The sequence below is a fragment of the Carcharodon carcharias genome, chromosome 1 (genome assembly GCF_017639515.1).
Source record: "Carcharodon carcharias isolate sCarCar2 chromosome 1, sCarCar2.pri, whole genome shotgun sequence".
Classification (NCBI taxonomy): domain Eukaryota; kingdom Metazoa; phylum Chordata; class Chondrichthyes; order Lamniformes; family Lamnidae; genus Carcharodon; species Carcharodon carcharias.
This window is the reverse complement of record NC_054467.1, coordinates 97,060,520-97,082,162: the sequence shown is the minus strand read 5'-3', so window position 1 is coordinate 97,082,162 and position 21,643 is coordinate 97,060,520. Positions and strand designations below refer to the sequence as shown.

Genomic DNA, 21,643 nt, shown 5'->3' with positions numbered 1-21,643 from the left:
ATTGTAGTGGCTGACTTTGGTGATTTCACCTCATAGATGTCCAGCCATTTTGAATGGGCATTGACAATGAGCAGAAACATTGTTTGCCAGGAAAGGTCCAACATAGTCAATGTGTAACCACACCCAGGGTCTACCTGGCCACTCCCATGGGTGTAATGGAGCTGTCGTTTGCAACTTTTGTAGTTGCTGACATTGCACACAATGCTATACTAAGCTCTCCATTTCGCCATCCATCACAGACCAGCATAGATAGCTGCGTCAACAAGAAAAACAAAAAGTGTTGGAAAAACTCAGCAGGTCTGACAGCATCTGTGGAAAGACAGAGTTAACATTTTGAGTCTGGACTCACCTTGTCTTGAACTCTGTCAAATAACAGGGTTTCTTTGGGTTCCTTCTGCTGTTCTTCCAGGGTTTGACTTAAGACAGCTTGCATTTCTTACGGATTGTTGAGTCCTCATACACTCCTTTTTCAAAGCAGGAATGCTTCCAGCTTCCTTTTGGAATCTCAGAAGTCAATCCATGTTGATTTCCCTTAGCCAACTTTGCCCAAGAAGTCCTCTGCCTCTCAATACTAACACTGGTAGCTTGACTGATTGGCTTCCATAGTGGACAGTTACTCTGCTTATGCCTTTTACTTGAATGTCTTCACCCGTATATGTTTTTAGTTTGGCAGCTGCTTCTTCTAAACTTAATTGATGTTCAAATTATTCAAATATCTGAAGGTATGTTCACCAATTACTGTAGTGGAAGCTCCCATGTCCACTTCCATTCTAACAGGTTTGCCATTTACTTTCACTGTGACAAATGTTGGCTCTGTCTTTCCAACTTTCAGATTAAATAACAAGTAAATATCTGAATTTAAAACAAAAACAGAAATACCTGGAAAAACTCAGCAGGTCTGGCAGCATTGGCGGAGAAGAGTACAGTTGACGTTTGAGTCCTCATGACCCTTCAACAGAACTAAGTAAAATTAGGAAAGGGGTGAAATATAAGCATTTATGTAAGCTTATATTTCACCCCTTTCCTAATTTTATTTAGTTCTGTTGAAGGGTCATGAGGACTCAAAACGTCAACTGTACTTTTCTCCGCCGATGCTGTCAGACCTGCTGAGTTTTTCCAGGTGTTTCTGTTTCTGTTTTTGTTTTGGATTTCCAGCATTCGCAGTTTTTTGTTTTTATTTTTGTTTTTATAAATATCTGAATTTGTTGTTTCAGGCTCTTCTACATAGTAGTGTTAATTGGACCTCTTCTTTTGTTTACAAGCCTGCTTGAATCTTTCCTTTCATTGCCTCATCATATGTCCATTTCTATGACAATAGTAGCATTCAATTTTTTTAAACTGCCAATTGCTAAAAAAACTGATTGTTTCCAACTTGGTTTAAATTATTCTTCAATTTCGCTGCTAAGTTATTTTTCTTTATTCAACTAGCAGGGGCTGTTTCCTGCTGCTCAGCGGAGCCTCACTTTTTCTCACCTCTTTCAGCTGAGGTTTCCTGCCCGATGTGGAGAACGGTGCCATTATGCGCATCCTGTATTGCTTTTCAATCTCTTACAGTGTTTTGCATGGCCAGCACTATCTCTAGCACCTTCTTGAAATCTAGACTCACTTCAGACAATAATCTTTTCTGAATAGTGTCCTCTCTCACGCCACACACTAAACAAACTTTGAGCATGTCGTTCAGAGTCGTAGCAAACTCACAATGTTCCATTAGCTGCTTCAGATTTGCCATGTAGCATGCAATTGTCTCACCCGGGGCTCTGTTTTGCGACTTAAACCTGAACCTCTGCATCATGACTGAGGGCTTGGGTAGAAAATGACCCTTCATGAGGTCCATCAATTCATCGAAATTCTTCGAACCTGAGGCACTGGGTGCCATCAAACGTCGAATCAGACTGTCGGTTTTACTCCCACATGTACTCAAGAGGATCACTCGCCTCTTCTCTTTCCCCGTAGTCTTGCTTACTTGAAAACAGAATGTGAGGCATTCTATATATTGAGACCAATCATCTGTGGCAGGTTCAAAAGGATCAATTCTCTTAAATTGTGGCATTTTGAGAGGGGATAACTTATCCAATTCTAACGGAGCTTGCTACTTACAATCACTGAGTGACACACAGTGCCGATTTCTTTTTAACTTAATTTCTTCAGTTCATTCCTGCTTTATCCTCATCGCCAGTTTGTTGTAGGCTGGCTGAGTTGTACTATTAATGATAGAGTTGATCTGCTGATGCTTCTTGGGTGAAAATATTAAGTTTATTTACGATATTCTCAGCAGCAACTACACTTGGGCTTTCAACTCTTAACTCTATCTCTACACTGACTGCTGAGGTAGCCTGCGCTATTCTATTGGTTACTACAGATCATATGATCTTCCTTAACAAGTATTATTCTTAAAGGTACATTACACAATAAATAAAATCATAATTTCTACAATGGTCTCATAAACAATGTGCACTCCTTTCAAGAAGAGGGAATTACATGTGATTTTTTTTAAGTTAAGTCACAAAATCAAAGCTTATGGTGTTGGAGTTAACATATTAGTATTGATAATGGATTGGTTAACTAACAGGAAGCAGAGGAGGGACAAATCTTTCATTTTTGGGTTTGCAAGCTGTAACTAGTGGAGTGCCACAGCAATCAGTGCTGGGGCCTCATCTATTTGCAATCTGTGTCAATGACTAGGATGAAAGCACTGAATATACCATAGCTAAATTTGCTGATGACACAAAGATAGGCAGAAAAGTAAGTGATCAAGAGGACTTAAAGAGCCTACAAAAGGAATTTAGATAGTTTAAGTAGTGGGTAAAATTTTGGTAGATGAAATAATATACCTTGGCAGGAAGAATAGAAAAGCACTATTTGAATGGAGAAAGACTGCAGAATCCTATGGTATAGAAGGATCTAGATGTCCTGGTTCATGATTCACAAAAAGTTAGTATGCAGGTACAGCAAGTCATTAGGAAAGCAAATGGAATGTTGGCACTTATTGCAAGGGGAATGAAACATAAAAGTATGCAAATATTGTTACAGTTGTATAGGGCATCAGTTAAACTTCATGTGGAGTACTGTATACAGTTTTGGTCTCCTTACTTAAGAAAGGATATAATTGCATTAGAACCAATTAGAGGAAGGTTCACTCAACTGATTCCTGTGTGAAAGGGTTATCTTATGAGTCAAGGTTGTGCAGGTTGGACCTGTACCCATTGGAGTTTAAAATAATGAGAGGTGATCTTTTTGAAACATAAGATCCTGAGGGGACTTAGCAGGGTGGATGCTGAGACAATGTTTCCCATTGTTGGGGAGTCTAGAACTAGGGGACACAATTTACAAATTAAGGTTCTCCTATTTAAGACTGAGAAAAGGAGAAAATATTTCTCTCAGAGGGTTATTAGTCTGTGGAATTCTCTTGCCCAGGAAACAGTGGTCATTGAATATATTCAAGGCTGAGTTAGATTTTTGATCAACAATGGTATCAAGGGTTATGGGGGCAGACAGGAAAGTGGAGTTGGGGCCACGATTAGATCACCCAAGATCTAATTGAATGGCAGAGCAAGTTCGAGGGCCAAATGGCCTACTCCTGCTCCTAATTCTTGTGTTCACTTAGGGGAAGCATCAAGTGTAGGACTAGGGTTGAAAAAAGTACAGGGCAAAGTAAATCTGAAAATAGTGACAGGTGATGTCAAGCTTAAGTGTTAAAAGCTTGAAGATTACAGGATGCAGAGACCAAGAGAGGTAACAAGTTCCACAGCTCAGTGGTCCCTGGAAAGAAGTTAGGAGTGCAGAATTGCATGATTTTAATACAGTGAGAATAAAGGGGGAAAGAGAAGGTAGAATGACATATTTTCAGTTTAAGAGAGACACAAAAAGTAAGTTAAAAGGAGTTTCAGTTAAAAGATAAAGAATTCGGGACTGGAAGTAGGCAACATAGAAATATTAAAATGGGGGCATCTCAAGCTTCTTCTGCCACTCTATTAGATCTCTGCTGATTTATATCTCAAATCCACTCATCTCCCTCTACTCCCACTCATCTCCTTCAATACCTTTACCTAGCAAAAATGTATTGATTTCAGTCTTGAAAATGTAATTTATCCCAGCATCTCCAGCCTTTTGGGGGCAGAGAGTTCCAGACTTCCACCACCCTGTGAGTAAGGGTAAGATAAATGATCAGATAACATGCTTCTTATATCCCGTCCAATGGTGTAAAATGTATGTGTTCAGGAGTGTGAAAACAGCATATCTACACAAATATGGGGGCAGTATTCAAATTTTGGATGGATTTGCCGAAAGAAATGAGACATTTGGAACAGAAAAGGAAATTGAGATTCTTCTAGGCGTGGAAGGTTTATTTTAGATCAGAGGAGAGAGGGAAGCCAAGACTAAACAGAGGAAGGATGAAGAAAGCAGTTATTGAGTTATTTTTGTCTCACAGATATAGCTTGGTAGCAATGTAAAAGTAACAGTATAACTCTAAGTCACATCCCAATGTGAACATACAATACATCAGTTCTAGGGTAAAAGTGCGGGTTTGTCACTTCCTGGAGTAAAGTATAACCTGATGCTGCTTTTAAAAATATATTGGAAAATGGACATTCTACACTGTGCTCTCAAGCCACTTAAAATTTACCAATCGGTAGTGAGGTTCTGCACATTTGTGTAAATACGTGTGTACTTGTGTTGAATTCCCTCATGGCAACAGGCATGTAAAACTGCAGCCCATCTTATGCTAAACTAGTGCATATAACTGCAGCCTAATTGGAGACAAATGTAACATTGTACCAGTTGGCTGGGCTTATGACAGATGTGAAAAACTGTAGAATAGATTTTGTGAGCCTCCGCTCCCAGCATGGAAACTTACTTGGTGTTAGTACAGATCTGTGAATCTGGCATGGATGTAATACACCCAACTCAATACTCTCCTAAACTTCTGGCCATTAATTTTAATTACTGGATAATCAGAAATTCTGTGAATCAATTATGCAATCAGTGCTACTGTGAAGTGAGGCTCCATAATGGAAATCTTATCTCATAAAATTTAACCTTGTGGTTTTAAGCAATCGAGAAAAGTAAGATCATAAAGAATGGATGAAATCAAGATTTAATGATTCAACCACTGAACTATGGGAGAAATGGAGGTTGTGTTTACTGAGGACCTATGGTCTGAAACCAGTCAATGATCGTAGGGTGGAGTCATCAGCACAAAATTTAAGTGTTGGATGATGAGTGGAGGACACTATTAATTCTTTGCATACATTTGTTTGAAAAGTGTGTCCTGATGTAGTAGCACAGTGTGTTGGCCCATCAATGTATGGTATTGTGTCAGTTGGAAAAGGAATACCGAGGTTTGATGTTTTAAAAATTCATTCACAGGTTGTGGGCTTCACTGGCTGGGCCAGCATTTATTGCCCGTCTCTAGCTGCCCTTGAGAAGGTGGTGGTGAGCTGCCTTCTTGAACCGCTGCAGTCCATGAGGTGTAGGTACACCCACAGTGTTGTTAGGGAGAGAGTTCCAGGATTTTGATCCAGCGACAGTGAAGGAACAGCAATATATTTCCAAGTCAGGGTGGTGAGTGATTTGGAGGGGAATCTCCAGGTGGTGGTGTTCCCATCCATCTGCTGCCCTTGTCCTTCTAGGTGGTAGTGTTTGTGGGTTTGGGAGGTGCTGTCTAAGGAACCTTGGTGAATTCCTGCAGTTCATCTTGTAGATGGTACACACTGCTACTACTGTGCATTGGTGGTGGAGGGAGTAAATGTTTGTGGATGTGGTGCCAATCAAGCTGACTGCTTTGTCCTGAACACTGTCAAGCTTCTTCAGTGTTGTTGGAGCTGCACTCATTCATGCAAGTGGGGAGTATTCCATCACACTCTTAACTTATGCCTTGTAGGTGGTAGACAGTCTTTGGGAAGTCCCCCACATTGTTTAATTATGGACTGAAGAGCTATTATGCAGATTACATATGTCTCCCAGGCGGCTATTGTAGAGCAGCATCAGTGGAGACCTCTCAGATTAAGCAGTGCTCATCCAATTTTGAGTAAGGAACTTCAACGTGGAATAAGGTGTGGAAAACTAAAGGTTGATTTTAATGTGTGACAGTGAAAGAGTTATCAGATCTTAACTTTATGATGAGCTGAACTGTTACATGTTTACTGAAGTATCTGTAGCATTGACAACATTTACTGAGATTGATTCAAGCTTCCCTCACACTCATGGTTCTAAAGTAATTCCTCCCAATTTGAATGCAGATAACATCAGTGTAATAATGTTTAAGCAAAAATGCTCCCGATGTTTATGGCCAGAATTCTTACCTTGATGGGTAGGCAGGCCCCACCGGCTCGGCAGCGGGCGGGCAGCCAAACTCTGCTGCCGAAACAAGGTCCGCTGCCATTTTGAGTGGGCGGGCCAGTAAAGGCCCACCAAGCAGCCTGCCCGACAGGAAGCGCTATGTGCCTCCTGTGTGGGGAGTGGAGGGATTCCCCATCTGTCAAAGTGCGCTCTTTAGCGTATGCACGCAAAAGAATGCACAGCTCCCTGAGACTAAGTGGAGATCACTGACAGTGTAAAAAACATTAAAAATAGGAAAATATAAACGTTATTAACATGTCCCCCTCATGTGACAATGTCACACGAGATGGGACATGTTAATAAAAAGGACATAAACTTTGTTAAACTTTTTAAAAACGGACATGAAACCTCATCCCACCAGTGGATGAGTTTTCATGTATTATCAGGAGCCCACTGGGGCTCCTAGCCTGCCTGCCAACCTTAAGGTTGGATGGGTAGGTTCTTTAATGACCTTAGTTAGCCTGTCAATGGCCTTAATTGGCCATTGACAGGTCGGCGGGCGGACAGCTAATTTCACTGTCGGCCCGCCTTCCTCAATATTTAAATAGACCAGGATGACATTGGAGGTTCCTATCTATGTCATCCCGCGTCAATTTCCCATCGGCGAGTGGGCCCGGCCCCCAAATCGCTGACAGAAAAATTCTGGCCTACAAGTATTTTCATTCTTTTTAAATATGAGTATTAATTATGATGCTTTTATTAGTAAAGGTTCTAGGACTCTCATGTCCTATTAGATTTATTTGCTATGCTAGGGAATGCTGGAGACACATTGCTCCTAAGTGACTTTTTATTCGCTTATTTCATGCATTTTCCAATTTTTGGAATAGATATAATCGTGAATCACCTACCAGAACTCCTTCTCCCTTTTCTACCATTTCAATCTCCCTGAGAGCCATGCTTTGGAAATTCTGCCCATCTGCTACCCTTCCTATATTCTGATTTGCCAATCTTAAATATTCAAATCTTACAAGTACAGATAATTAGGAATGGGCAATAATGCCAGTGATGCCCACATCCTATGAATGAATAAAAAATGTCGCTGACTACATATTTAACATGAGGGCTAATACAAAAGATTTCTGTAGCATTGTCACTGATGTCATTGCAAGTTCCTGGTGTGAACAGTATGGAAGATCCTTTTGAGGTAGGTGGGTGGGCATGTGAGTAACAATCCTCATTATTACATAAGGATAGCTTGTTTTCAAATATGGCCATGATTATGGAAGGGTGAGATATTAGATTGGCATAACCAAATCCATCCATATTGGCTTTTCCCTTCATTAAAATTCAGAAAATAACTATAAGTATGCATTTTCAGAAGTATCTCTTTGAGGGTTTCTCTGACTGTGGATTCAGCAAATATTCTTCTGATCCACACACAGCAGGCTTGTTCAAGGTTCAGTCTCTTGTCTGAGAACAGAGAAGCCTATAGTGTTAAACTTTCAGATTTAACCAATAAAGCACCACCAAGCAGAGGACTTGTGATGATTTTTATTCCTAAAACCAGAAAGCCTGAGTATCACTCAAAGCTGCTAGTAAGGATGTTACAGGTGCTGAAGGCATTTTTATATTGCTGTGCTGATTTTGGAGGACTAGCGCCAATTTGCTCTCTTGGCACTGATCTACCCAGATTACATTTACAGTAGACACAAGTGGAATCACCAATTCTAGCAACACTCAATAAGAACCATGAAAAGTAGGTCATTTCGTTCATTGCAGCAAGGCATATCAGGCAATTTTTATTTCTAAGTGCAAGAAATAGAGAGAAAACCACACATTTGTTGTTGACGGCTGTTTTTACATGTGAAGCCCCATTCGTAGCATTGATGGTCAGTACATCATTAAACCTTGTCTCTCCTGATGCCATTTTGTGCAAGTGTTTAATTATTCCCAGTACACTATTGTAGAAACAAATACTTTTCAATTTTACTCTGGTGTTTTTATGAGTCCAAGAAAGATTGGCAAGAAAACAATAGTATAAATACCTGGCTGAATTCAAACAAGAATTACTGTGCAGGAATTCTTATGTATTGCAAGCACTCAAAATGTGTCTGTTGATTGAATGATTTGTAAAGTTCCTACCATTCACAATTACCAGTACATTCATCACTTCTCAATTGTTTCAGTAGTTAAAGCAGAAATGAAAAGCTGAATATTAGAGCCAAGTGGTGAGATTTTGGAACTTGCTACAATGGGGAGCGGTTGAAGCAAATAGCATGGACGCAAATAAAAGGAAGCTGGACAAGCATATGAGGAAGAAAGGAATAGAGGATTATAACAGTAGATTTAGATGATGAAAGATGGGAGATGGATCGAGTGGAGCATAAACATCGGCACGGACTGGTTGGGCCGAATGGCCTGTTTCTATGTGGTATATCCTATGAAATCCTCTGTAATATTGGCCTGAGGGAATGCAGCATAGCTTTACCAGAATAATACCTAGAGCAGAATGTTATGCCCCTCTACACAGCAGAGGTGAGTTCAGAGGTGGGGGGACCGTTTGATTGGGCAGATGGTGGAGACCCGCCATTTTCCAGACTAATACTGATCAATCTGCAGGTGGGAAAGGAGGAGGGTGGTCTTCCCACCTGGAGGTCAATTGAGACTTTTGCTTAACTTACAGGTTAACTTAAACCTAACTTACTTCACTTAAAGGGTTTCATCCCGCTGCCATGCAGAACAACTGTTCATAAAAACTTGTCAGGTATGCCTGCATCCTAATACGGGGGTGTGGGGGGCTGTGCAGTAGTGGGGTGGGAGAGAAGTGGGTGATCCCTCAGACTCAGGTATGCTGTACCTTACCAAGGGACCTGGCATTGAGAAGGGCCAGGGGCTGCTGGAAGCCAGGACTCTAAAGGATTAAATTATGAAGAGAGATTACACAAATTAGGATTGTATTCCCTGTTTAGTCTTGAAAATTAGGAGTGACTGGATTGAAGTTTCAGATACTAAGGGGGACTGACAGAGTAGATGGCGAGAAACTATTTCTGTTAATTGGGAGTCTGGGACAAGGAGGCATAGCCTAAGAATTAGAGACAGGCCTTTTGGGAGTGAAGTTAGAAAACACTGGGGAGAATTTTTTTCCTGTTAGGGGGGTTGTGCGGGGGTGGGCGCGGACCCAATTGGCACCCCCGATTGGGTCCGCGCCGCCATTTTACATGGATGGGCCAATTAAGGCCTGCCCAGTGTGACGACTGAACGGAAGCACTGAGCACTCCCTCTGCAGGCGGGGGAGGGTTCCCTGAGTTGGGGCCCACGCCGTTTCACGCATGCAAACAAAAGAGCGCAGAATTCTCCCTGAGGCACCCCCGCTCACCGAGCCGAAAATTCTGGTCACTTGTATGCACAGAGAGTGGCAAAAATTTGGAACTCTTTATCACAAATGGAAATCGATATTAGTTCAATTGTTAATTTAAATCTGAGATTGATAGATTTTTGTTAACCAAAGGCATAAGGGATATGGGGAAAAGGCAGGTATATGAAGTTAGGTCACAGAGCAGCCATAGTGCAGAATTCTCCCCCCATCGGCGGGGGGAAGTTGAAGAGCGGGTGCGTGGAGGCACGCCTCCGATCGGCGCTCCCGATTGGGGGTGCACCGCCATTTTACATGGGCGGGCCAATTAAGGCCCGCCCAGTGTGACATCCGAACGGAAGTGCTATGCGCTTCTTGTGTGTGCGGCGGGGGGGAGATTCCCTAAACCCGAAAGTGTGCTCTTTCGCGCATGCGCACGAAAGAGCGCCCTCATCTCCCTGAGGCAAAGTGCTGTCTCAGGGAGATTGGTTGTACATTTAAAAATATTAATAATAGAAAAAAAATTCCCTGACATGTCCCCTCATGTGACACTGTCACATGAGTTGGGACAGGTCCATAACTTTTAAAAACACTTTAATTAATTTTTAAAAAACTGACATGAAACCTCATCCTGCCCATGGATGAGGTTTCATGCTTTTCCTAATGCCCGCCAGGGCTTCTGGCCTGCCTGCCAACCTTAAGGTTGGACAGGCAGGTCCATTAATTACTTAAATGATTCTGTCAATGGCCTCAATTGGCCATTGACAGGTCAGCGGGCACACAGCTGATTTTGCTGAGCCCCGACTACCTGAAAATTTAAATGGGGGCACGGTGACATCAGGAGTTCTGCCCGATGTCACCACGTGTCATTTTACGTGTTGGTGAGCGGTCCCTGACCCCTGTTCGCCGACGGGAAAATCCTGGCCATGATCTCACTGAATGGCTGCTAAACAGAATGAAGGTGCTAAATGTCTTGCTCCTGTTCCTGCGTGTGTTCAGGTCAGAGTAGAGTTTTTGTTAATGATCTTGGAGCTCTGCAGAACATCCATTTTATCTGTTAATCTGTAAACAGTGAACCTACTGGATCTCCATAAGTTAACAATATGCCTTTCAATACTGTTTTCAGACTGATTAATCATAGGTTACCTTTAAAGTAATCTGCATTGATTACTTTCAAAATCTTATCAAATAATATTGAAAAATAGATGTGCCTGTAATTATTCCAGCACATTTTCCAATTAGCAACTTGTACAAGACTAACAGCTCCAAATTCATTTTTGAGCATTAAATTCAGCCAAGGGTGTCAGAAAGCCCAGCTCTTTTGCAATCATCAAACAACGTGAAAGACTCCCTACATATAGATACATGTACCTGAATGGTAGGCTTCCTTTATTTCTTTTAATTGTTGATTGCTCCTTGTAGCAAGAATTTCAATCAGCGTATTTTCATCTGTACCAGGTCCCTAAAGAAATCAAAGAAAATTTCAGAGCAAAGCAATATTAAAGTAAAAACAAAAACAGAAATACCTGGAAAAAATCAGCAGGTCTGGCAGTATCGGTGGAGAAGAGCACAGTTGACGTTTCGAGTCCTCATGACCATTCAACAGAACTAAGTAGAAATAGGAAAGGGGTGAAATATAAGCTGGTTTAAGGCAGTGGGGGGGTGGGGGGGGGGGGTTGTTGTTGGGACAAGCAAGCAGTGATAGGAGGAGATAACTAAAAGATGTCACAGACAAAAGAACAAAGAGGTGTTGAAGGTGATGATATTATCTAAAAGAATGTGTTAATTAAGAGTGGAGAACAGGACAAGCAAGGTAGCTCTAGTGGGGGTGGGGTGAAATAAATGATGGGTGGAATACATTTAAAAATAACGGAAATAGGTGGGAAAAGAAAAATCTATATAAATTATTGGAAAAAACAAAAGGGAGGGGGAAGAAACGGAAAGCGGGTGGGGATGGAGGAGGGAGTTCAAGATCTAAAGTTGTTGAACTCAATATTCAGTCAGGAAGACTGTAAAGTGCCTAGTCGGAAGATGAGGTGCTGTTCCTCCCGTTTGCGTTGAGCTTCACTGGAACAATGCAGCAGGCCAAGGACAGACATGTGGGCAAGAGAGCAAGGTGGAGTGTTAAAATGGCAAGCAACAGGGAAGTCTGGGTCATGCTTGCAGACAGACCGAAGGTATTCTTATTAAAGTAAGATTTGTTTTCATTTCTTACTGCTCTCTCCCCATTGTCCCCACTCTCTAGATGAGAAAGTTCACAAGGCTCTGCAAAAATTTCCACTGCTGTGTAATCCTGTCTGGAAGACTGACCAGAGCAGGCACAAATACAAGCAGTAATACCAGACTGCTGTTATGTACTCTTCTCCTCTGGAGCAGCATTTCATTTTTATTTTGATTTTTTATGACCAATGAAATTCAGGTATTGTAAATAACCAAACTCAACTTCAACAACATGGGAGCAGGGAAGAGTGAGATGATTCAGTGAGTTATGTTGCCAGACCGGTTGAGTTTTTCCAGGTTTTTTTTATATTTTTGTTTTGGATTTCCAGCATCTGCAGTCTTTTGCTTTTATCTCAGTGAGTTAGCACGATGTGCTTTCATTTCTGAAACAAGACCTCAAATATGTGATGTATCTGATGTGTTGAGATGAAATTTAACAATGCTATGTGTGATGAGAGATGTATATTTTTATACCTGTGTGACTATGTTTTCTGTGTAGAAATGTGTGGGTGTGTATTTGTCCAGGGTTAATTAAACAGGGGGAAGGTTACTAGAGACAAGTTGTCTTTGAGGCCTAAGAGATGAAAGGTCAAAGGTGTTAGGTTTGTGCATTTGTAATGAGAGGTTATGGTGGGTTTGAGTTACAAGTAAATAGGTTGGATCTGAAATTTGCATTTTGAGATAAGTTGGGGAATTGATTTTTCAGCTGTTGAATTTCAACAGGGTGTTCAGAGGTGACAAGGCATCTTACAGAGGTTCCATGAGTAAACAGAAGAAGATATCTTAAATTTTATTGACTTGAAAGTAGAGGCAAAGTAGAAAACATGAAAGATTTATATATTTGGAGAAGTTGAGTTTCAAAGAGATGTTTGAGGACAGTGAAACCTGAGATGATAGGGGAAAAACATGTTTAACTATAGGGAGTTGCTGTGGGGGAACCCACTGAAGGCCAGTTTCTTTGTGTGTGAGCTGCTGAGAAGCTGTGAAAATTTTGAATGGGAAGCAATCACCCAATGTTAAGCCAGGGCAATCTTTGTTTCAGAAAACAGTTTGTTTCTGAATATCCTTTTGGAATTCCACAATAGAGTGGAAGTGTCTGAGAAGTCGTGAAGAATACCTTTATTAAAATGACAACAATTCCGCGACTTGGGTAATCCTTACTGGATTTTTATGGTTAAAAATGTATCAGGGGTCATTGCCAGAAAGGTAGTTTAATTGTGTACTTTTGACCAAGCATGTTTTTTGAGGTTTTTTTCTGTTTTAACTGTGTAACTTTTATCTTGTGTGCTTAGGTTTCTTTTCTTTTTTTAAATAAATCTTTTCATTTTAAAAATTCTAACGGTCTTATTGGAGTTCTGTATTTTTGAGGTCAGTCGCTCTTTCCCCTCATTTTCAAAATATAAAAAAAAGATTGACAATCAGTGAGACAGACTTCACTCTGGTGTCTGGCTTCCTCAGCAATAACATCAGCTGTGGTCGTTACATGTGCAATTAAATCAACAATGTCAGAAATCAGAACTTCATTATGTTACCAAACTTTTAAAATATGTGGCAAGAACATTTCAGCTGGAGCCCAAGTTAGCAAATGTGGAAAGGGTGAATCTGGGTATGGCTTTAACAGAGACAGTATAAAGAAAGACAGGGAGGTAAATTTACTGGTTCTTGTTTCTATGCATATTGAATTATCTGAATGTAGTGAATAAGAGAAAAATAATATGAGCAGAATTGCATGTCCCAGTTTTGTGTCCATTTAACAGAAAAGAAAGACAGGCACGCTCCCTTTTTGATTTTTTTAGGATCAGATAACAGTGGCAAGGCTGTTATCTATTGCCTAATCCTAATAGCCTTGAAGGAATTAATGGTCAACCAAATAATGTGTTACTGGAGTAACATGTCAGCTTGTTTCTCTGAAGGACATTACTAAACCAATTACTAAGCCAGCTCTTAATGCCAACCTTTATGGCCGTTTGGATCCACTGGTTGTGGGATTGCTTAGCCCTGTCTATCTATAGCTTGCTTCTCTTGCTGTTCAGCATGCATGTAGTCAGGTACTGTATTATAGCCTCATTAAGTTGGCACCTCGCTTTTAGGTGTGCCTGGTGCTGATCCTGGCATGCCCTTCTACACCTTTAATTAAACCAGGATTAGTCTACTAGCTTCGTGGTAATCGTAGAGTGAGGGATATGCTGGGCCATGAGGTTACAGATTGTGGTTGAATACAATTCTGCTGCTGCTGCTGATGGCCCACAGTATTTCATGGCTGCCCAGTTTTGAGCTTTTTCTGTTCTGAATCTAACTCATTTAGCATGGTGTTAATGTTCATAACCCCACGGAGAGTTTCCTCAGCGTGAATATGGGAATTAGTTGCCACAATGACTGTATGATGGTCACTTCTCCAATACTGTCATGGACAGATGCATCTGCAACAGCTAGATTAGTGAGGATAAGTCAAAGTAGTCATTCCCTCTTATTGGTTCTCTCACCTCCTGCTGTAGGCCCTGTCTGGCAGATATGTCCTTCAGCTCAGCAATCGTGGTGCTATTGAGCCACTCTTGGTGATGTACCTAATATCCCCTGGTCAGAGTACATCCTGTGCCCTTGCTATTCTCAGTGCTTCTTCCAGGTGGTATTCAACATGGAGGAGTACTAATTCATCAGTTGAGGGTATGTGATAATCAGCATGTGGTTTTCTTGCCCATGTTTGACCTGATGCTATGAGACTTCAGGGGGTCCGGCCTCAATGTTGAAGGCTCCCGGGGCTACTGCCTCCCCACTGTGTACCATTGTTTCGCCAACTCTTGTGCTTCTGTCCTGCCAGTAGGACAGGACATACATAGAGATTGTTGATTGGCAAGTCTTGGATATTGGCTGCAAGAAATGATTGGGTGGGTATTACCATGTCAGGCTGTTGATTGACTCATCTGTAGGAGACCTCTCTCAATTTTGGCACAGGCTCCCAGATATTAATGAGGAGGACTTTGTAAGGTCGACTGGGTAGGGTGTGCCTGCGTCATGTTTGGTGCCTGGGTCATTGCAGGATGGCTCATCTGGTTTTATTCCTCATATTAGGTCTTCATAGCACAAAGCAGTTTGATACATCTGAATGGCTTAGGTGACTTCAGAGGCCAGTTAAGAGTCAACGGCATTGCTGAGTCTGGAGTCACATAAAAATCAGATTCGGTAAGATTTCCTTCCTGAAAGGACATTAATAAACCAACTTACCTGGGTGAGATTTGAATTCACAACTTCCAGGTTGCCAGTCCAGTACCATAATCACTAGGCTACCATATATCATGAGCATGTAATATTCCCTGACAATGTTTGCTCTATGTGCTGTACTCAGGTGATCCAATATATTCAGGAATGGAAAATCTGCTACATTTTATTCGATTTTAAACTCAGATATGTTGATTTATTTAGACAACACCTGAATATCCTGTCTAAATTTCTTATGAGCATACATACTTTCATACATACTCAACACTTATTCTGTCTCTAGTTTGCTTCTCTTCCATCAAATACTCATTGCCTCTCTTCAAAAAAACTCTCTTTACTACAGAATTATCTGCAATTTGTTAGCCGCAGTATGTCTGTTATTGTGCCATCATTAAGATAATGATAAAGCATTTCCTCCACCAGAACATTAACTCATTCACTGCCAAGATCAATTTAAGAGCAATAATATACTGTAGCAGGACCTAACAGCATTTACTGTTAGATTTGCCCCTGCACCTTTCAGCTCAAGACTTTTTCCCTGTCAAATCACTGAAAGTGTGACTCCTATCTGGCCGAGGGCAGCTCACTTGCATTCTGTGATCAGGGTCATACCGTGGAGACGCACCTCGATGGTGCTTGTCATTGCTGTCAGAATGTCATGAGTAGGCAACAAAAAATTCTGCCATTCTCTGTGTGCTCTCAGCACCTTTAAGGTGAGCCTGACCCCCCATCTCGTCAACGTCTGTGACATGTGACGCTGTGCTCCTGAAGGCATTAGATGCTGAAGGCTGATAAAGGATTTTAAAGTTTCACAGCTGCATCTCCATGATATGACCCTGATCATAGAGCGCAAGTGAATGCCCTCGGCCAGACAAGAGTCAGACATTCCCAGAGGCCATGTGAAGATCTATGGAGCGTCCTCACTGCATGTCATCATCACCCTCCTGCAATCGAGCGACTATTAGGGTCTCCTCTGTGTCTCCGTGACAGGAGTCCTATCACAATGTGCGCTTCCATCAGCCAGACTGCCGTCAAGCTTTCATAGATGCAATATGAGGATCTAAGGTGTCTTCTTACTGTATGTCGTCATCATCCTCCACAAATTTAGCAGCTATGATGGCCTTCTGAGCACGCCTGCCTCATCTGGCCTTTGCGATGGTGTCATTGCTGTCATTATCGCCTTCGAGGACGTCCTCACCCTCATCCCCGTCAATGTCCTCCTCATTAGAGGAGACATCCAGCTCCTCCATCTCCTCCTCAGCCAGCTCCTCTCCCAATTGCAGCGCCAGGTTGCAAAGGGCGCAGCAGGCAATGACAATGTGTGATGCCCTCTGTGGACTATATTGCAGGGCTCCACCAGACCAATCCAGGCACCAGAACCTCATTTTCAGCATCCCGATGGCCTGCTCCTCCAAGTTGTGGGTTGCAGCATGAGCCTCATTATATCTTCGCTCTGCTGCACTGAGCCCACCGTGCAGGTGTCATCAGCATGTCCTCTGCCCTCGTCTCCGATTAGCCCTCGTCCCCAAGGAGCCATCCCTGCAGCTTCTGTGGACACTGGAAGGCGTCAAGGATCTGTGACTGACTGAGAATGTAGGAGTCATGGACACCCCCCCAGGAACCATACGCAGGCCTGCAGGATGCATTTGTGTTGGTCACACGTCAGCGAATGAATTCTTTGTGGTTGACATACTTGATCGCTTGTTGCGAAGGAGATCTGAGCGCCATGTGATGGCTCCCTGCACCCTGAACCTGAGATCTGAGCAAACCCCATCACTCTTGTATCCTGCCTTTCCTGGTCCCAGGTGAAATGCACAAAGTTGTGTGCCCTCGCGAAGGTGGCATCCGTGACCTCATGGATGCATTTGTGGGTGGAGACTTGCAATACCCCACAGAGGTCACCAGTGGAGCCCTGAAAGGACTCGTGTAAAAACTGAGTGCTCCGGTCATTTTCACAACCAACCCACGGGAAAATTTCTCCCCCCGTCGAGGAGGTTGTGCGGGGGGCGGGCACAAACCCGATTGGCGTACCAGATCGGGGATGCGCCGCCATTTTAAGTCCCACCCATTTTGATGCACGCCCGGAAGTACTGTGCGTGTTCGCTGTGCACGCGGGGGGTGGGGGAGGGGGAGTTCCCTGAGTGGTTCCCTGCGCTCTTTCACACATGTGCGAAAGAGTGCAGAGATCTTCCTGAGGTACCTCTGTGCCTCAGGGAGATCCATTTGACATTTGTAAGTTTAAATAAAGGAAGGAAAAATGTTTTGAAACATGTCCTGTCGTGTGACACTGTCACAGGAGCTGGGACATGTCAAAGAATTAATGTAAAATTTTTATTACATTTTAAAACACTTCATGAAACCTCATCTTGCCTGTGGATGAGGTTTCATGAAAAACACGAAGGCTGCCTGGGCTCTTTGCCTGCCCACCAACCTTAAGGTTGGACGGGCAGCTCATTTAGTTGAGTTAATGGCTATTTAAATGGCCTTAATGGGCCTTTGACAGTTTGGCAGGTGTGCATCCGACTTGGCTGCGCTCCCACCGAACTGATAATCTAAATGACGCCTGGTGAAGTCGGGACGCACGCCCAACATCACTGCATGTCATTTTACGTGTCAGCGAGTGGGCCCCACCCCGCCAACTGGAGAATTCTGCCCCATTTCTCTATGGCGCCAAATCCTGCAGTAGCTGGCAGATGTGACCGACCACTTCCCTAGACATGTGCAGTCTTCAGTAGCACTAGTTCTCGGTCATTTGCAGGCATGAAAGGCAGTGTCGATAGACCCTGGGTTAAGTTAGGCGCCAAACAGTAACGGCTTGCTGTGGCTCTTCAGCGACTTATGCAGGAGCCCCAACCACCCCTTCTTCCTGAGGGTGTTGCTCCTCCCTCTGCCCAGCCAAGCACCACTGTCACTCTCTTCTCCTTTGTCGCCACTCTCTGTAAGCCATGAAGCATACAGCTAGGTCACCAGGCTCCATGATTCTGATGTACTCCTCCTGCAAGGTGAAAGAGAGAGACACATGGGTTAGCTTGGGTGTTCTAAGTACCTCTCTTGGTTAAGTCTGAAGGTCCCTTAACGCATCCCGGAGAGTGCTGGCCACCACTTGGATGGCCAGAGTTTGCTACACTGCATGGGTTTCCGAGATCCCACCCACCTCCACCTCATTCCACGCGACCAATTGGCAGCAGCTTTGCCCACTGGACTTCATGCTGTGCTCTCAGCTCAGGCGCAAGCATTTTTACTAACCCACATTGCAAGACTGCACTGTTAGCTTGAACCATAAGGGTGCCTGGCCCAAATTTGAATGACGGCACTGCAAGGATCTGTGAGCACCTCCGCCAATGACTGCTCCCTGGCCAGCTTTAGCAAGCAGATTGTACAATGTGCCCAGTCGTCCAACTGTTCTGCAGTGTACTAAAACGCTCATTAGTTTGCAGTTTGTGCCCGAGACATGAAAAATTCAGGAGCATTTGGTGGCAATTTCATGCCTTTGCGTTGCTTGAGTGAGCAGAAAAGCTAAAGACCTGACTCCAAGCATATCAATGTGGCTGCATCTGAACTGCCTCAGCTGCAGAGGAATGGACATTTTATACAAGGTTTCTCTAATGCATGGCTGCTTCCCTCCCCTCGGCCCTGCAGATGCTTGTGCAGTACCATCAACCTTGTGTAGTCCTTGATCACCCCAACCACAGTGCAGCCCTTCATCCCTGAAGCTGCCTCAACAGCAGTGCAACCCTTGTCCCCCCAACTTACCTCAACCGCAGGGCAGCCCTAGCCCCAGCACCACACTGTCAGCCAGCCGGGAAAAGGTGACTTGCCTGTGCCCTCTCCTGAATGCGTGGCGCCTCAACCTTGAAGCCCAACAGAGGACCCCATAAAAGTGTTGCGCAACGTTACACTGCACTCACCTCCAAGTTCCCTTCGTAGTGCAGCCCGCCAAGTGCAGGCCTTACATATGCTGTTGTGAAACACGTTGGGGTGCAATCACACTGATGTGCTCAGATGATCCAACATTGGGGAATGATTCCGGCACGCTGGGCTGATGCAGATGTATTACGTTGAGGTTCCTGATGTCCGATTGTGGGAAATGAGGCCCACCATTGACAGGCAAAGCGGACGGATGCAAACAGGTTTCACAACGTTGTGAAACTGATTTTTGACCTTCTCACCACATTGTCTGCTCATGCTGTCAAACATGGCTGACGCCAGTGGGCATGGAAAACTCCACCTAGCAACTTCCACTTGTACTGGCAAGATTTAATTCTCTGTGCCAAGTTTAATGGACGAATAGAGCAAGTGCCTGAATAAATAGACCAGGCTGAGATGACATTTTTGAGAAGTTAATGATGGAGCTGTGCAACTAGGCCAACAAAAGTTTTTGGATATTTATATTTAGTCGTGCATCTGCTCATCGTCTAAATTTGCTGTACCATAAACAATGCTGAACACCACTGGCCTAGCCATTACTTTAAACAGAAAATTCTGATCCATTATTTATTTCATGGTTTTCAACACAATACTGATTCTGACCTTGATCTGTATGTTCACAGCTCTCTAACCTCAGAGTTTTGTGGCATTTAATTGGTTAAGTGATGGAGTCAGAATCTAAGTATCTTGGATTGGAACTCTGACAGGATTTACTTAACATTTTATCCTTTCAATTTGGATAAAACAGACCTTGAACTAGGAGAAAGCATGAGATTACACAGTGTTTGCTCTACACTCTTAATAACTGCCCATGTTCACTCCTGACTGTACATAGGATTAGGGTATTCAGCCTCTCAAACCTGTTCTAAAATTCAGTTAAATGATGGCTGATCAACTCCATCTAGCTACCTTCAATAATTTCCCTTCATATGTTTATCTAATAAAACATCATCAAGGCAAATTACTGCAGATGCTAAAAATCGAAATATAGGCAGAAAATAGTGGAAATACTCAGCAGGTCAGGCAAAGTCTGTGGACAGAGAAACTGAGCTAACATTAAAGGCTGGTGACCTTTTGTAAGGACTGGAAAATATTACAGATGTGGCAGGCATTACATAGCTTCAGGAGCAAGGAAGAGAAGAAAAGAATGAAAGGAAACGTCTGTGATAGGGTAGAAGGCAAGAGCAAAGACAAAGCTGGAGACAGTTGCCAAGGAAGGAGATGTGCCTGTGAAGGCAGGTTTTAGTGGATAACTGATCAAACATGAGCAGTTATACTGAAAACAATTAAGTTAAACAAGTAAACAGGACGAAATTCTGTCGGAGAGAAGAGGAGGACATCTTCAAAATGTCTCCACAGACGCTGCCTGGCCCTTTTATAATGCTTGCCCCATTTTCCCATTTATGTTTCAGATTTCCATCATCACCAATGTAATAATGTTGAATTCACTGTTACTTTTCTTCTAGCAATGCCCATATTGGAATATTGTGTACAATTGTGAGCACCATACTTCAGGAAGGATGTCAAGGCCTTGGAGAAGACGTTTACCCCACAGGGATGAGGAACTTCAATTGTATGGAGAGATTGAAAAAGATTGGATTGTTCTCCTTAGAGCAGAGAAGGATAAGGGGAATCCGATTGAAGGCATTCAAAATTATGAGGGGTGTTGATTGAACAAGTAAGAAGAAACTTGTGCCCCTAACCAAAGGTCATAGGTTTAATTTAACTGGTGAAAGAACCAGAGGGGAAGTAACAAAAAATTTTCACACAGAGGGTTGGTAAGATCCGGAATACACCACCTGAAAGAGTGGTGGAATCAGATTGGGCATGTACTTGAAGAGGACTCATTTGCTGTTATGGGGAAAAGGCTGGTGGGTGGGGCTAAACTGGACAATTCTTTCAAAGAGCTGGCGGGGGCATGAAGGGCCAAACAGCCTCCTGCTGTGCTGTAAGAATCTGTGGGTGTAAAATGCTCTTGTGTACCACCAAGGCCTGGTGCCATTTACCAAGGGCATGCAGCACTGCCAGCAGCTTCTGGTGCAGTCCATACGTTGAGGTCTGCTCAAATCGACACCCATTCGCACATTCCCAGCATGCATGGACACCTGAGAAGCAGCGCTATCCACACAACCTAACTGGCTGACACGATGCCAGGACCATAAACTTGAGCATTGCTAATACTGGCAACGTATTCATCCAGCACTTTGCAAAGACCTAGTGGAAGGCTGCAATATGGGCTCTGCACTAGCTTCCCCTATAGGGCCAGGCAAAATGCAGATCAAGTGATTTTTGACAACTTTTTCTATTGTGATTGACTGGAAGTATTCTGGAGTGTTTCGGGGCATCTTTTGTGTTGAGTTCCTGAATTTTCTGGGAGATGTTGTTACATAAATGTAAATTTAACGTCTGCAGTAAGTCACACAGAGTTACATCAAAAACATAAACTAGCACATAAAAGTCAAATCATTCACCAGGCCTTGTCGGAGAAGCACAGTTGTGCATGCTCGTGTGCATGCACGCACGCACGCACACACAAACACACACACACACACCTGTGCCTTAAAATAACTTTAAGAAAGCCTACTAAATACTGATATTTTTACCAGCATGCCTTGCTGGTGGGGAGTCTCACTGGCTACTGCAATTTAT

At 43.1% G+C, this 21,643-nt stretch overlaps 1 protein-coding gene across 2 annotated transcripts in view; it reads right to left on the bottom strand.

The window, feature by feature from the left end:
* anxa3a (annexin A3a) overlaps positions 1-21,643 on the bottom strand; it is a 98,362-nt gene that overhangs the window by 40,633 nt on the left and 36,086 nt on the right. For both annotated transcript variants that reach the window (XM_041198478.1, XM_041198486.1), the window contains one exon: positions 11,003-11,093. In XM_041198478.1, coding sequence (XP_041054412.1) covers positions 11,003-11,093 — 91 coding nt within the window. The remainder of the gene's footprint in view (positions 1-11,002; positions 11,094-21,643) is intronic.